General features: G+C 43.9%; 1 protein-coding gene across 1 annotated transcript in view; it reads left to right on the top strand.

Moving 5' to 3' along the window:
• aux (cyclin-G-associated kinase) overlaps nucleotides 1–17,092 on the top strand; it is a 462,562-nt gene that overhangs the window by 189,141 nt on the left and 256,329 nt on the right. The window contains exons 8-9 of the mRNA XM_080283925.1: nucleotides 3,094–3,210; nucleotides 4,310–4,442. Coding sequence (XP_080140051.1) covers nucleotides 3,094–3,210; nucleotides 4,310–4,442 — 250 coding nt within the window. The remainder of the gene's footprint in view (nucleotides 1–3,093; nucleotides 3,211–4,309; nucleotides 4,443–17,092) is intronic.

The raw sequence follows: 17,092 nt of genomic DNA on the forward strand, positions 1-17,092 counted from the left end.
GTTTATTCTTATATGCTACTACACAAAGGAAAAATATCCCAGGTGTACTTTTGTCTGTGCTCTTACACATTGGGATGAAACACCAGCGATTATTCCTCTTGTCACCGGACATTCTTGGAGGTCAGAAATAAGCAGAGTATGCAGGCAATACCTAAACAAAGTCGCCAGTGCCACCTCAGTGTGAATAGTGACGTCACAACCAGTCAGAGGCCATTTCAGAGTCACATGATTTTTCAATAACTGTATCTGTTATTTTTTAACACTTACACCGCGGGCTTGTTTTGCTTTGACTTGCGGCCCCCGCTGGCATATTCGCGCTCCGACAGACTCTCTAAAAATATTTGCCAAAATCAGTTATTAGTCCTAGAATATTAAAATCACATATACTTATGGCACATACCTTCAGCTTTCTCCTTGGGTGTTTGTTGAGCCTTCGTCGAGTACCGTAGGACTTGTGAAGACCTCTGAAGTTGGGTAACGAAGTCTCCACTTTACACTTCCCGACAACTCGTAATATGATTACCACAGCCTGATATTATCACTAGAAACACTAATCTATGATTCTCAAATAGTTTGGAATCCGTACTCTCCCCAAAAAACACTGTGAAAGCAGTGAAAATTACGAGGGTGGATTACCATCCCACTTCCGATCGTTTGCTGCTAGTATTGTCTGTTATTCATAAAAACACTCACAGTTTATATTTCTGTTACTATATAACACTTATATATATCTACAGTCTTTATCCATAAGTTTCTTTCAGTAATAGTAGTTTATTGTCACTGTAGACATTCAATTTCTTTCAGTAAAATACGTAGCATTCACTTTCTCGTCCTGTATACCAGCATTGAGAGTGAATGTCACTTTCACCTTCACTCTCATAACTCATAGTATTCATACATGCTAGAGTGAAACTTTCACTTTCATTACTCCGAGTATATATACTCGTATTCTTATAATACTACTCATTTACATTTCTATTTACGTTCTCTATTTTATTTACGTTATTTACATTTCTATTTTATTTACACTGTGTTGTGCACTGTCACCTGAAGTAACTGATAAAACTATTTTCCACTGTTCACATATATTTACATTCATTACTTTCACTTGCTGTTTACACATTATTTACACATTATTTACAATTCCACTTGCACTACTCAATAGAAAGAACGTAGTCACTCTTTTATCAATTGTCAGCCCTTTACCTCTTTCCACATGAGGTATAGTAGGGGGTAAAGGTCACAGGGCCCTTTGCATGGGGGTGAAAAGTGGCTGAAGTTAGCAGGAGCAAACAGACGTACCTTCGCATTGGAAGATGACAGTGAACTGATAGGGGTGGGTCGGGGAAATGCATTACTGCCAACGTCAGCCTCTTGACAGCTGCTAATATATAGCAGTGAAATGATTGGCAGGAAATCTAGACAATACATTATAAATTAGGTAGTTCCAGGTGAATGTAAATATCACTTAGGCTTCTCCCTTCCCTCCTTATATGTATATTTATTACGAAAATAGATTATACGGCATATTTCAAGGGGAAATAAACAGCGAAAATTAGCGAACGAGTGCACATGAGGTGTTGTCAGGTGATAATTAGCCAATTCCAGGTGTATGGCACTATCACTTACTTTATTTCTTTTTTGTATATGTTGGTATAAGAATAGGGCATAGGGCTTATTTCAATGGATGAAATCAGTGGAAAATTCCAGGGAAGATTTACTTAGCGTAGAATACAGTGTGGTGGCCTGCAATAATTAGGTAGTTCCAGGTGAATGTAAATATCACTTAGGCTTCTCCCTTCCTTTCTTATATATATTTTTATTACAAATATAGATTATACAGCTTATTTCAATGGGAAATAAACAACAAAAATTTGCGAACGAGTGCACGTGAGGTGTTGTCAGGTGATAATTAGCCAATTCTAGGTGTATGGCACTCTCACTTACCTTATTTCTTTCTTGTATATATTATTTGGTATAAGAATAGGGCATAGGGCTTATTTCAATGGATGAAATCAGTGAAAAATTCCAGGGAAGATTTACTTAGCGTAGCACAGCCGGGCAGGCTAGAGGATAGGGTAATGGAGGGGGGGTAGGGAGGGGAGTCAAGAACGGGGAGAAATGGGTAAATTGTCAACAATGGATGGGAGTACAGATTAGATTAGGAGTGCTGACTAGTGTTGGACATTGGCGTACAGATGAGATTAGGAGTGCTGACTAGTGTTGGACATTGGCAGTACTGATAGATGATACAAGGCACCACTTGAAAGCCCGGGGAAATTCAAAATAACACAGAATCACAAAAGTGATGCCCCGCGGTATGATCCCTTGCTCCCAAGCATCACGAAAGTGACGCCTTGCGGTTGAGGGGTTAATGCATTTGCACCCTTTTTTTTTCTTTCTTTCTTTTTTTTATATATATAAATGGTTGGGATAGTCATTTTCTGTGTATTTTTTACCTACACAAATGTCCTAATTTTAACAATTTTTGACCAGAAACTCTCTCATTAGGGAATGAAGTAGTACGTATGCATAGTCTGAATAATTTTGCTAGTTTTCCCTCTGTCAGGTTTTTTTCTTTCTCAGTGGACCTTACCTTACCCCTTGAGTAGGAAAAAGAAACTGAGTTGATGATGATATTAATGGTGATTGACAGCAATGAAGTGATAGTCATCATTTTGATTTTAGCTGGTAGGTGGTATGAAGTACTGTATGTAAGTCAGTCTGCATATCTGTAGTGAGGCACCTAATCCCATAAGGGGTGACCACAAATAAACCACCTTCAGTCACCCTGTCCTCTTCCATTTGGCTGCTGTCCCTTCAGCTTACACTTCCCTCTCTCATATATCTCCACTCCACTGCTCTGTCTCATTCTTGGTCTCCCAAGGATGTTTATTCCTGTGAGACTGTCAGGATTCTGGGGGCTTGAGTAATGAGTGAATGTGAGTGTGGCCCATTTATTTGAGCAGACTTTGGTTAGTTTCTTCTGTCAAATTTTTTCTTGCTGCTGGCCCTTACCTCACCTCATCCTTAGGTGGGAAAAGAGATCTGGATGATGATGATGATGATTCATAATTTGATGTTTTCCGCCAGTTCACCAGCCAGAGAGCAATGGTAGGGCTGGTGAAAGGCGCTCATCCCCTCCTGAGCGCCCTCCTGCTCGTCCTCCAGCACCTCGCTCTCCAGTTCCTGCCCGGCCTCCACCCCCAGGTACTGTGCTGATAACATGGTCACCATTATACACGCGTTACCCTACTTTAGGACGTACAGTAAAACCTCTTCAGGGCAAATTAATAGAGGGAATGGCGACTGTCATAACAGGTTTTCCCTCCTATAGCAAATTTGTAATATAATACCAGAAGTTAGCAGTTTGCCTCCATACCAGTTCACTTTTTACCGCTGTAAAAGCTAGCTCAGCTTTTTTTTTTTTTTTTTTTTTTTTTTTTTTTTTTTCCCCAACAAAAGAAAAGGCAATTAAACAAACAGTGGGAGGGTTTTGGCTTCATCCACATGCATGGTGCCTTACTTATGGTACTCGCTTTGACAATGGTTAACTTTACTAGTAGCTAGTGTTATGGTAAATAGTAAAGGAAGATACCCAGGAAACAGTCATTGGTACCTGGCTGAATAAGTATAATATAAATAAATGATCAGAAATGGTGGCTAGGCCCATGAATCGGACTACACATGGCAGTCTGCTAGACTGAAAGTGGTTAGGGATCTTTGTCGGGCTAGAGTAAATGCATTACTGTCTTCTCACATTTGGTTTGTGTACAGCAATGTCTGTAAATAAGGCAGGGCAACCAATCTATAAAAATAAATTATCACCATCTTTGTCTGTGAAGTGGAGTCATGATTCCTGTGGATTGAATTGTGTGTGAATGTGTGTGTGGCCCATTTTCAGTGGGCATGTTGTTGATTGTTCTCCCTCTAATGTGTTTTCTCTTTTCTTCCATCCATGATTCTACCTTACCTCATGTAAGCATGGGATAAAGAGGTCATGATGATGGTGATGTGGTCTCCAGTCTTTTAATGCAGTGTGTCCAAGTATCCCAAACTGAATGGATCATGAATATGTTCCTTTTGCTCAGAGTTCCCAGAAAGAGTATCATTTGGGGTGGCTTTGAGCCTTTGCTCCTCTCACTTTTGCATTAGAAAAAAAAAAAAAATAGTGTTAGCAGGTATACGTGGTGATGGCAGCCAGTCAACAATCAGCCACAGTCAGTTTGGGAGGGAGTGACTGTGAAGATGTATGATGATGATGTCTGAACTTTTTTATCAGGTATGGGTGGTGGAGGAGGGATGGGAGCCAGTCAACAGTCAGCCATAGGTGGAGGGGGAGGTGGTGGAGGTGGACTGTTTTCCTCCCTCAAAGGCTATTCAGGCAGTATCTTTAAGAACATCAAGGACACTTCCAGCAAAGTTATGCAAACAGTCAGTCAGTAAGTTATCATGTGGTTGGGATATCTGGTGGTCTAGTGAGTTAAGACATTCCAACTGGATGATGCACATAAAGGTTTACATCCAAGGAATGGTTGGTGTTCATTGCTCATGTAATGTTACTCAGGGAAGAGGGTGACTGGCCACCCTCATATTAAATGTCAGAGCTGAGTAACTTAGTCATGGACCCCCTACACTCTTTATATGGCAAAAAAACATTGGACAGTAGATAGAAAAATAGTGTAGCATGGCTTTCTAAACACTCAGGCATAAGAATGCTTCTGTGCATGAATTTTTGTCTGCATGGAAGGTGAGATGGGTTTCAGAATTTTGAGTAACTTCACAGTTTGAAAAAAAAAAAAGTGAGGTAGGTTTCACACCTAATATGTGTGTTGCAAGCAAAGAGTTCACATAGATTCATCTATGTGGTATAGTTTATTGTGGAATTTGCCTCCTTAAGGAATGTGCCTCCAGTGTCTCGAAGGTGTTTAGCCATAAACTGTGAGATACCTAAACAGAGGATGTGGTTCTGACTTTGACATACATCAGTGAAGACCAGTTAAATTTGGAATTTCCCATACTTTTTTTTTTATACCGCCAAAGTACAGTACTCTTGTTTCAGCATGCCCTCTTCCATATGATGCCTGTACAGTATTTCCAGTCTGCAGTTAAATATAATAAACTTTTCTGTCCTTTTTAGCTTGCTGAAATATTCTTAGCTATGGGAACTGTAGTTGCAAAACTGTGGCACATATAGATCTTAAAATATATACACTTATACTGTACTGTACCTCATTTCATTTTCAGTGAGCTAATATGATGAGAAAATTAGAAAAAATTAAAAGCTTGATACCAGTATTTTTTCTCTAAGGGGCAAGGTACAGTAGTTGATTTTCTTAAGTCGCAGTTTATGGGGTAATTAGATAGTCAGCCCAGTGACTCATCTGATAGGTTATGTGAAGTGCATCTGTCAAGATTAAGTACAAAAGTACTAGATGTGGGAGGTTCAAAGCATTTTGATCAATGTCCTTGGTGTGGTATGAGAGAGTGGTACAATGTTAGAGGGTGGAACAGTATGGTGTGGTATGAGAGGGCTTTACAGTATGGTGTGGTATGAGAGGGCTTTACAGTATGGTGTGGTATGAGAGGGCTTTACAGTATGGTGTGTTATGAGAGTGCTTTACAGTATGGTGTGATGTGAGTGGGTGGAACAGTATGGGGTGGTGTGTTGGGTTAGTGTGCTTAAATCACTGAAGTCATTTGGAGTGAACCACCTTATGTACAAATATTATTAGTGAAGGACATACACACACAACTGCTGCTAGAAGTGCTCCCTCTATCTATTTATCTATAGCCAGACACCTTGATTCTTTAAGGGGTGGCCACAAACATGTTGCTTCCATGTCATCCTGTTCCTTGTCATTTCACTGCCCTCCCCCCAATTCATACACTTCTCTCTCATATACCTTTCCACTCCATCCCTCCATCTCCATCTCCCTCTCCCTCCCTCCACCTCACTCACATACACTCTCATCGTAGTCTTTCGTTCTCTATCCTCACCACATGGTCAGACCACCTCATTGTATTTCTCCTAACTCTGTCTGTCACATCCACACCACAACTCTCCTTCACTTCCTCATTTGTCAGTCTGTCTCTCTATGTAACTCCACATGCTTCTCTCAAATAACTCATTTCCGCTGCTCTCACTCTTGACTTGTGTCCTTCCAATGAGGCCCAAGCTTCACTTCCTTATGTTAGAATTGGTATCACAATACTATCTTGCAGTGCCTTTTTTTTTTTTTTTTTTTTTTTTTTTTTTTTTTTTTTTTACCCGTCTGTATCTTATCACAGCTTTCAAAGAACCAGCAACCTTTCTTCCCTGTTGTACCCTTTCAAGCACTTCCTCCTCAAAACTTCCATCCTTACTCATTACACTACGCAAGTACATAAATGCACTCACATTTTTCCTTTTCCTCACTGTCCAGCCTTACTGCATTAAGTGACTTCATTTCTCTCGCAGACCACAACTTTACACATACACCCAAGTTTCATCGCTTGTGATAACAGTCTTCAGAAAGTCTAGATTGCGATTTGCACACTGCAACATGTCTTGAGCAACGTTCGTGCAAGAGAAGAGATCTTGACGAATGCGTTGAAGCACCTGCAGTAGATAACAAAAACTGACTTTGAAAAATGTTTCAGGCAGTGGAAAGAACACTGGGCCATATGTATCAAGTCAGAAAGGGCCTACTTTGAGGGGGATTAGTTTCCTAGGTCAACAGGTTAGCTGTTTATTTTTTTTAGAGCCTAAGGTCGGATATTTTCAGGACAGATCTCATAACTCCATCCATGTATAGATTGAACAGCCATGGAGACATGACACATCCATGCTTCATTCCAACATTCAGACACAAAAATTCACTCAGTTGACCATCCACATGCAGTGCAACCTTATTGCCGTCATACATCCTCTTCACAGCATTCAGCAGCTTTCCGTTTACTCCATATATTCTTAATATTTTCCACGTTCCTTGTCTATCCACTTTGTCATATGGTATCTCTAAATCCTTGAAAGCTACATAAAAATTCATTCCTTTTTCTATAAACTTTTCCACTAAAGACCTTAGGATGAATATCTGATCTACATAGCCTTTTTCCTTTCTAAAACCTCTCTGTTCTTGTCCTACTAATTCCCTTGTTATTTCCCTAACTCTGTCAATAAGTATCCTTCCATATACTTCTCCTATTACACTAAGAAGACAAATGTCCCTATGATTACCACACAGTTCTTTTTCCCCTTTTCCTTTGTAATATGGAATACAGTAGTTATACAGTACCTGACTTTCAGTTCTCCAGGACTGTACCTTCCTCCCAGGCCAATCTGCACATCTTCCATATCCATTCTACTACTATCTCTCCCCCATGTGTCAGCATTTCATCACACTCTCCATCAATTCCTGGGGCTTTCCCTATTTTGACTTTCCTCAGTGCTTCCACTACCTCCATCCTTCTGATCTCGTCCTCCCTTTTTCACGTCTCTTCCTCTCGCAGCCATTTAAGAATATATGGAGTGGATGGGAAGTTGTTGAATGCTGTAAAAGAGTATGTACAATGGTGCGAAGGCTGCAGTGCGTGTGGATGGTGAACTAAGTGAATTTTTCTCTTTGAAAGTTGGGTTGAAACAGGGATGTGTCATGTCTGCATGGTTGTTCAATCTGTTCATGGATGGGGTAATAAAAGAGGTACAAGGTAGGGTAGTGGATGTTGGAGTGGCCCTGGTGAGAGATGATAGTGTTTGGAAACTCCTTGTACTGTTGTTTGCAGATGATACTGTGTTGTTGAGTGAAGACGAAGTGCAAGGCTTGGTGGATGAGTTTGGGAGAGTGTGTAAGAAATGTAATCTAAAGGTGAATGTAGGGAAGAGTAAAGTGATGGTCTTTGAGAGAGGTGAAGTCAGTGAATGTACAGTGAGGTTGGATGGTGAGGAATTGGAAAATGTGAGTACGTTTAAGTAGTCGGGTAGTGTGATGAGTAAGGATGGAGGTTTGGAGGGTGAAGTGTTTGAAAGGGTACAGCAGGGAAGAAAGGTTGCTGGTTCTTTGAAAGCAGTGATAAGAAACAGGGAAGTGAGCATGGAAGTGAAAAAGTTACTACATGACAGTATTGTGATACCAACTCTAACGTATGGAAGTGAAGCTTGGACGTTGTTGGAAGGACACAAGTCAAGAGTGAGAGCAGTGGAAATGAGTTATTTAAGAGGAGCCTGTGGAGTCATATGGAGAGACAGGCTGACGAATGAGGATATAAACGAGCGTTGTGGTATGGATGTGGATGTGATAGGAAGCGTTATGAGGAACACACTGAGGTGGTTTGGCCATGTGGAGAGGTTGGAGGGTGAAAGACTGACGAAGAGAGTGTATATGAGTGAGGTGGAGGGGGGAAGAGGGAGGGGGAGGCCGAGGATGAGATGGAGGGATGGGGTGGAGAGGTATATGAGAGAGGGGGGTGTGAGTTGGGAGCAGGGCAGTGAAATGGTGGGGGTCAGGGCGACTTGGAGGCGATTTGTTTGTGGCCACCCCAAACGGGATTGAGGCGTCTGGCAATAGATAGATAGATAGACTTTCATTCTCCTGTGTTTAACAATTCCATAAAAGTTTTCTCTCCATCTGCTCACTTTTTCTCGTTTCTCTGCTAGCAGTCTACCATTTTTACCTTTCTATTCCCTGCAAACTTGTTTATCACCCTGTATAACTCTCTTCACCTCCTTCCAGAACATTTTCTTATAGTACATTCCCACCACTGTACACTCATATTCCATCCAAATTCTTCATCCACTATCTTCTTTCTCTTACCAATCTTTTCATCTCTCTCTTTTTGTCTACAGATAACTCTCTATTCTTTCTCTCAACTTCCTACATGCCTCTGCTTCCCGTCCACTCGCTATATGCATTCCTCTTTTGCGTCACAGCTTCTCTCACCACTTCATTCCACCATGCTGTTCCTTGCACCCCCTTTCATCTTCTCTTTGCCCTACACACCACCTCTCGTGCCTCACAGATTTCTTCTGTGAATATCTTGCACACACCCTCCACCTCCCCTGTCTGCTCCGAATCATTTTTACCCAATTGCTCCTCCACCTTTTTTGAATACAGTAATCCCTGTAATAACTGGACACCCAATTCTTGGACATCCCAGTTTCCAGACATTTTGAGCCTGGGCCTTCGGAACCCCAAAATGGCCAAAAAATGGGGGGTGGGGGGAAAATCAAATTTTTTCCCACCCATAATTTGAAATTGGTGCACGGTGCCGAACAGCTATGTTTACACACGGCCTCTTCATCCCTTCCTTCCTCCACCCTCCCCAGTTACCACCTAATTATCATTGTGAGTAGATGTCCTTTGCATTGGATGCCACACGTGCTTTTTTTTGTGAACAGACAGTGAATAAATTGCAATACCTCGCCGCTTGACCACATGGGAATTTACAGTGTTGTGCAGTGTTAAGAAATTAGAATTTAGAGTGCAAAGGATTAAGTGTGGAGTGCAAACTGGCAGTTGAAACTGGTATGGCGCAATTAAGAACAGAATATTCAGTGTTAAACAATTATAACTCACAGTTCAAAGAATTAAGTGCAGCACAACACTGGATTACTGTACGTGCTTCAAGAGCATTTTCACCACTGCCAGAGCCTTAGAGGAGGCGGCCACAGATGTGCTGTAAGTACCCTGTACACTGCTAAATATTTCCTATATTCACTTCTGATTCCTCATTCCCTGGTTCCTTTTCATTTATTTCATGTTTTCTGTCCATTATTGGTGTGAATAGGGTCTTAAATAGGTGCTATGCATCCAGTAGGGAGTTATTTAGGTGGCTTTCAAAGTTAGGCTGGGTTAGGGTCTATAAGTATCAGTCCAGGAGGCAGGGACCCAATATCCGGACGGGCCCAATTTCTTGAGATGCCTTTGGCTGTATTACATTGGATATTGAGAAGATTACTGTATTCTGTCTTTTTTTTTTCATTCCCTTGCAACCTTTCTATCCTCTTTGTATGGACTGCTTCCTGCCGTTCTCTCGTACTTATCCGTTGCATTTGTACCTTGATTTTCACCAGCACCAAATGGTGGTCAGAAAGTCCAGTTCCCCGACCTCTGTATCCTGTCGCACCCAGTTCATATGGGGTGCTTCCAAAAGTTTCCGAAATTTGAAAGCAGGGCGGAAACCACTTGTCATATGGTGAGTGGATGCTAAGTGGCAGTGCATACATCCTTTGTCTGTTAGTGTGTCAAGTGGCATTGTGTAAGGTGGATGCATTTGCCACATGTGTGTTTTTTTATTGTTGTGTATGTGTTAATTTGCAAATTTTGTGATCTTAAAAATGGAGAGGATGTGAAAGAGCAATGTGAGTGCTTCAAGTTTTGTGTGAAACTCGGGAAGAACACGGCAGAAAGTCATAAAATGTTAAAGCAAGCATTTGCTGACAGTGCTTTGGGTGTTACACAAAGCTACAACTGATTGAAATGGTTTAAAAATGGACGAATGTCATCAGATGACGATGCACATTCTGGTCGCCCTTCCACCAATTCACCGCCTGAAAATGTGGCCAAAGTTCTTGCAGCCATCCTCAAAGGTCGCAGCAAGACAGTCCACAGTGTTAACGACACTGTTAGCCTATCGTATGGAAACTGCCGACGTATATTTGTCTGGTGACCTTGACATGAGATGAATTGCCACCAAGTCTGTCCTGAGGCTCCTGACTGATGAGCAACAACAGCGTCACATAGAGGTCTGCACGGACCTCATGGAAATGGCCAGAAGTTACCCTAACTTCTTTCAAGAAGTTTGTGATGAAAGCTGAGTTTATGGGTATGATCCAGAAACCAAACAACAATGACCGCAGTGGAAGAGCCCTGCTTTGCCCTGACCAAAGAAGGCACTTCAGGTCAAGAGCAATGTGTGTGTCAGTTCTCATAACTTTCTTTGACATGGAGGGCATTGTTCATAAGGAATTAGTTCCCCAAAGACAGACCGTCAGTGCAAAGGTCTACTGTGATGTTTTGTGACAGCTACAGGAAGAGTTGAGACAAAAACATCCAGACAAGTAGCACACAAATAAATGAGTGCTTCACCATGACAGTGCATCTGCACCCACAGCCCTTGTTGTTAGCAGGTTTTAAGCATTAAAAAAACTGCCGGTTGTCCCCCAACTCCCTGGATTCAGCAGATTTGGTACCCCTGCAATTGTTTTCCTCTTTCCAAAAATGGAAATCCAAATCCAGCTGAAAGGACTAAGACTTGACACCATTGAGGAGATCCAGAAGAAATTGCAGAAGGTCCTGAACAAGCTGATGCACAAGTACTTCTAGAATGTATTTTGATTGTTGGTGAAGTGCTGGGATTGATATCTTCACACTAAAGGAGACTACTTTGAAGGGGATGGTGGTGATTAGGACTCGATGCAAGTTTTTTCCATCTTTAGTCAAAATTTGGGAACTTTTGGGTAGCACCTCGTAGCTTTTCAGTCTCTCGTTCACGCTTACACAATCAGTCATTGCCGTCCGTTCATTCAGTTTACCACCCATCCATCTCATCACTCACTTTGTATATCTGTGGGTCATCTAAAATTGTTTTAAAAAATAAGATACAGTATATGCAGATGTTTAGATTCATGAATTAGACCCAAGATTCTGAGGGCTTGAATGGTGAGTAAATGAGTATATGTGAACCATATCACTAGGCATGCTGTTGATAGGTCTACCTCTGTTTTGATTTCTTTTCCTCCATTCTGGGCCCTACCTTACAGCATCCTTAAGTGGAAAATCAGATTTGGATGACAGTGGTGATGATGACTGTTGATAGTTATTCACGTACAGCGAGCGCTCACATAATGCGCAAATATTGGCCCCGGGAGGTCCCACTTTATGAGATTTCTGCATTTTACGGCTATATGTTTACATGCTAAAGAGTTTCATGGTACCCAAGCCAACCCCAAGTTCACTTTTTGGGGCAATTTTCTGGGATTTTTCCCAGGACATTTGCATACCTAATAATGACTTCATTACATACAAACACTGGAGGACTCCTCACCTCGAATTGAAGAGGTTGTGGGCTTGCTGGGGGGAGGGCGAATGCGGTTCCAAGGCCGGGCAGGACTCCTACTGGTCCCCAGCACAGTCCTCATGCCGCACCAGCTCCATAGAGTCCTCATCAGGGGAAGAAGGTAAATCCTGTGCATCCACAATCCTCTGTTGCAACTCTTCTGCCTCCTCCACAAACCATCAAGGACAAGGGAACTCACAGACATAGCATCTTCCTCTGGGTCTTGCTGCTCTGGCATCTGTCGACGACGGAAGTACCAGATGAATGGTCTGGTGGTGTTGTCGTATTTTCTCTTGCCTTAGCTCTTCATACGGTCACACTGCATGCAACACAGTGTCCAGCATATCAGCCTTCCAAACCTCATCCACTTCATAATCCATGATTGCTTCCTTGAGTGCCTCTGCACCAGCCAAGATGTTATTTATGTGACCCATGGTCATAACTGGTGCTGTGGTTCGTGCCTCAGCCTGATCCCCCTGCTCCTCTGTCTCATGGTGTTCCCTTTCGAGCTCTTCAGCGCTTTGCATGGCGTTCTCTGGCATTGTGTTGTCCTCCACAATCTCGACCAAATCGTCCTCTTGCACCACCTCAGAGCCTGGCACACTTCTCCACGCTCGTACCACTTCCAGCTGCACAGCCTGTAGTGACTGCACCTCACCACCTGTAGAGGCACACAACTCGGGTGCCAGCTTGCGCCAGGCATGATTTATTGTTGCCACAGACACCCAATCCCATGCCTTAAGAATGTTTGTGACGGCATTCCTCATATTATAGTTTTCCAAAAAGCTGTCGCAGTTAAAAGGTGATGCTGTGAAGGGTCAGGCACAGTCAGATGAGAAGGAACGGGCACTGGTTCAGCATGGGAGGGACCTGGTGAGGATCTGCTGGGTCATCCAAAACCTCCTCATCAGATGCCTCCAAATCCTCATCACCATCAAACACTTCCTCCTGGAGGGGATATTCCTCCTCAAAATTGTCTGTGGCCTCTCTCAGATACTCAGACAAGATCGTCTCATAATGGTATTTCAAACAAGCTATCACTTCCTGGTTTAGGGGTTGCAGGAGGGAGTTCATGTTATCTGGCATAAACACTACCTTAACACTTTCATGTAAACCCTCCAAGTAGGCCTGGTGCCCTGGTGCATTGTCAAGCTCCAACAGAATTTTAAATGGTATGCCCAACTCCTCACATCTTCTCTTTGCATCAGGAATAAAATGCTTCTTATACCACCTATTCATGATATCCCATGTCACCCACCGTGTCTTTGATTTCTCCCAATAAACCCCGGACTCATTCATCTGTTTCAACTGCTGAAAACACCTTTTTTTTTTTTTTTATACTGACAAGTAATGGCATCATCTTATGGCCTGCAGAATTGCAAGACAAAAGTAGAGTGATGCTTACCTTATCAACTTTCCTACCCCTGCCTTGCCTTTGTTCTTTTGAGATGTATGTAGTCTTTGGCCACCTCTTGGATCGAAAACCTGTCTCGTCTGCGTTATAAATTTGCTCACCAGTATAACCCCCATCCCTGATGATTCCGTTTAGGGCATCCACGAACATTTCTGCTGCTCCGGCATTCGCTGACACTCGTTCTCCCATCACCTGTACTCTTTTCAAATCCTTCTGCTTCCTAAACTTTCCAGTCCAACCACGCAACACCTTAACCCCTAAAACGCGGATCGTCGCATTTGCGATGGTCGGCCCAAAGGGCAGAACGGCGGATCGTCGCGTTTGCGATTTGAGTTAATTTTGAATAACCGCGGGCAAGCAGGCTCCAGCTGGTATTGTCTATCAGTCCCGCCACCCGTGAGCTATGTTTAGCACACTTGACCTTTGTACTACTGACCTCGGTTGTTGCCAAGTATCATTTTTTTTACCCACCCACGCACCGATGCGCGGCCCTCCCTCGTCGTGCGATATGGCAACGCGCGGACGGCTCATACATGTCAATCTGCGCCGTCATCTCGCAAGCACTTTCTGCTATTGGGAAACGCTTGTTTCCCCAGTTGTCACACTGTGATTTTTTCGCGCGGTTTGCCCCAGAATAGCGTCAGTCCACGCGAATCTTCCACGGTGACACCATGTCCAACTCGAGCTCTTCCGAGTCTGTGCCTTCTAGCCCTCCGAAAAAGGGTTTTGTTACCTCAACCCCCTTCAAAACCTTACCAGGAACTACTAAGGGCCTAAGTGACTCTGCAATAGCCAGTGAACTGTTGAAAGCCTCGATGGACTATGGCAGTGACGTCGGTGTGTGGTCCAGCCTGGCAGAGTCTGACACACAATCAAGTGCAGAGTCCGGGCCAGAAGTGATTGTTTCTGTGCCTGAAGAGAGTGTGTCAGTGCCTAGCACCTCAGCAGGGAAGGCTCCTGTGAGAAGGGGCCTTGAGTATGGGAAGGGGGCAAAAAGAAAAAGGAGTGGTGACCCCAGCTCACCGCCATTGTCCCCTATGCCACGTCACGCCACCGCCAGCCCGCCACGTACTCCCAGCCCCATTCTCTCGTCCTCCTCCTCTGCTGCCCTGTCTCCTGAATCGTCTGAGTCGCCTTCACCACCTCGAAAGGGAAGTAGACGTGCTACTTTACGTTCTAGAGGTTTTCATAGGCCAAGTGTTCGTGTTGGTAGAGCTAGAACTTTGTCCCCTAGTGTAAGGCTAGCTCGTAAGGAAACTCGCACTAGGCAACTCGGCAGTCACGCCACCACGAGTGACCTTGAACCCAGTGATAATGTCCCCACCACCACCACCACCACCACCACCACAACACCAACACGACCTGGGATAGCCTCTGCCTCACGTACTGTCTCACCGCCTGCCTCACCCACTCCCACACGACCTGCCTCACCCCCCGCCGCCCCCAGCACCTCCCAGCCTAGGCAGGGAACGCTGGATGCCTTCGTTTGGTCAGAGGGATCAGATTTTGTGCCGGAGGATCTGCCCTTTGATGACAGTGGGTGTGGAGTTCAGGCTGACTTCCCTGTCGACGAGGATGGTGAATGCTTGGACTACCTGTTGGCCTTCCTTGACGACGAGGTTATGGAGCACATCTGTACCGAGACAAACAGGTACGAGGGGCAATGTGCTACAGTTCGCGAAGGAGAAGGTGAGGCGGCCACGCCATCCACGTCGCGGATGGCAGCATGGGTGCCTCTTACAATCAGGGAACTTTTTGTATTTATTGGATTGATGTTGCTAATGCCCCACAACTGGAAACACAAGCTAGAAGAATACTGGACTTCCGACGAGCTGTGCCCAACACCAATTTTCAATAAATACATGAGCCGCGATCGTTTTAGGCAGCTAATGACTTACCTTCACTTCGCGAACAATGATGAGCCTTCCCAAACTGACCCATTATGGAAAGTGAGGGGAATCCTGAACATGATCAAGGATAAGTTTACGAGGTTCCTGCGCCCTTTCAAGAAAGTGGTGATTGACGAGTCCTTGGTTTTGTTCAGGGGCCGTCTTCGGTTTGTGCAGTACATTCCAAGCAAACGGCACCGCTTTGGAATCAAGTTTTTCGTGCTGTGCAACTGCAAGACGGGGTTCATCCTAGACTTCGTCATTTACACCGCCAGCAATGTCGATTTGGATAAGACTGACCCCCTTGGATTCTCTGGTTCTGTGGTGAAAGTGCTTTTGGAAAAGTACTTTGGCGAGAATCATGTCCTGTATACGGACAATTACTATACGGCTCCTAAACTTGCCAGGTACCTTTCTGAACACGGCGTCGGCTCCTGTGGCACTGTCAGAAGCAAAAGGGCACATTACCCTGCCTTCCCCGAGGCTGAAAAGTCAAAGCAGGGAGACGTGCACCTGAAGAAATCTGACAAGATGCTTGCGATCAGGTGGCATGATAAGAGAGTCGTGAACATGCTCACCACAGTACACAAGGGGGAAATGCTGGCAACAGGGAAGGTTGACAGAAGGACTGGCGAGCCTGTGATGAAGCCTGATGCTGTCATTGACTACAACGTCAATATGCGGCTGGTGGACAAGTCTGATATGATGATTGGAGAGATTGACTGCCTGAGGAAAAATCGTCGTTGGTACAGGAAGGTGTTCTTGCACTTGATTGATATGTGCATGTGGAACGCCTTCATCCTGTATAAAATCAAGAACAGGAAGCCAGCAAACAACTCTCTCAGAAGATTTTCCAAGACTTGTGTCTACCAGCTGCTTCAGTGTTACGGCCAGGTTCTTTCAACAGGTCCCAAACGCCACCCTCACACACCTCCAGACCGCCTACAGTGTATGGCCTACCTTCACCGACACCGCCGGGAGCCACTGCCAACCACTGCAAAGAGGGGGAAAGCACTGAGGTGTCATGTGTGCAGCCACACTACCAGGCAGGACAGAACCTTTAGGCGCACCTCCTTGCAGTGCAAAGAGTGCAAAGTTCCCCTCTGTGCTTACTCGTGTTTCTTTGACTACCACAGCCTAAGTAGATTTTGAAAATAAGGGTAAGATTCTGTGAAATAATACTGAGAGTGACAGTGATAATAGTGTTTAGTTTTCTTTTACGTGCTGACAGTGACAGCCTGATGAGTGTAAATTAGTGTATGTACTTGTAAAAGCACTGACAGTGACAGTGTTTTTTGGTGTAAATAATTGTACATAGTAATAATATAAGTATTGCGAGTGACAGTCACTCCAGTGTAAGAAGATGAAAGCATATGTTCCTATTCTATGTTCTGACAGTGACAGTTTGTTGTGTAGAAAATATTATTTTTATAACACTGGACAGTGACACTGATGAATAAGGCAAAAAAAGGACAGATACAGTGAAAGTGAGCGATAGAAATGAAGTGCGAGTGGCCGACAGGAGCGAGAATAAAGTGCCTGCCGTAAGGCTGAATAAACTCGTGCCGCGGTGGTCTTCCTCAGTCCCGATCCACAATACTGGCAGTGACAGTGATTTTTATGGCCGTAATAGTGACAAGCGAACGTTTGCGATGTCCTATGATGGAAAATAATGTAGTATACGTGTTTTTTGCCATGAAAAGGCAAATGTGACAATAGTGACGGGAAGATCGCCACCGCGCTGCATGTCGGC

This window comes from Coenobita brevimanus, chromosome 99, assembly GCF_032717465.1.
Source record: "Coenobita brevimanus isolate Jiangsu-jjx chromosome 99, ASM3271746v2, whole genome shotgun sequence".
Taxonomy (NCBI): domain Eukaryota; kingdom Metazoa; phylum Arthropoda; class Malacostraca; order Decapoda; family Coenobitidae; genus Coenobita; species Coenobita brevimanus.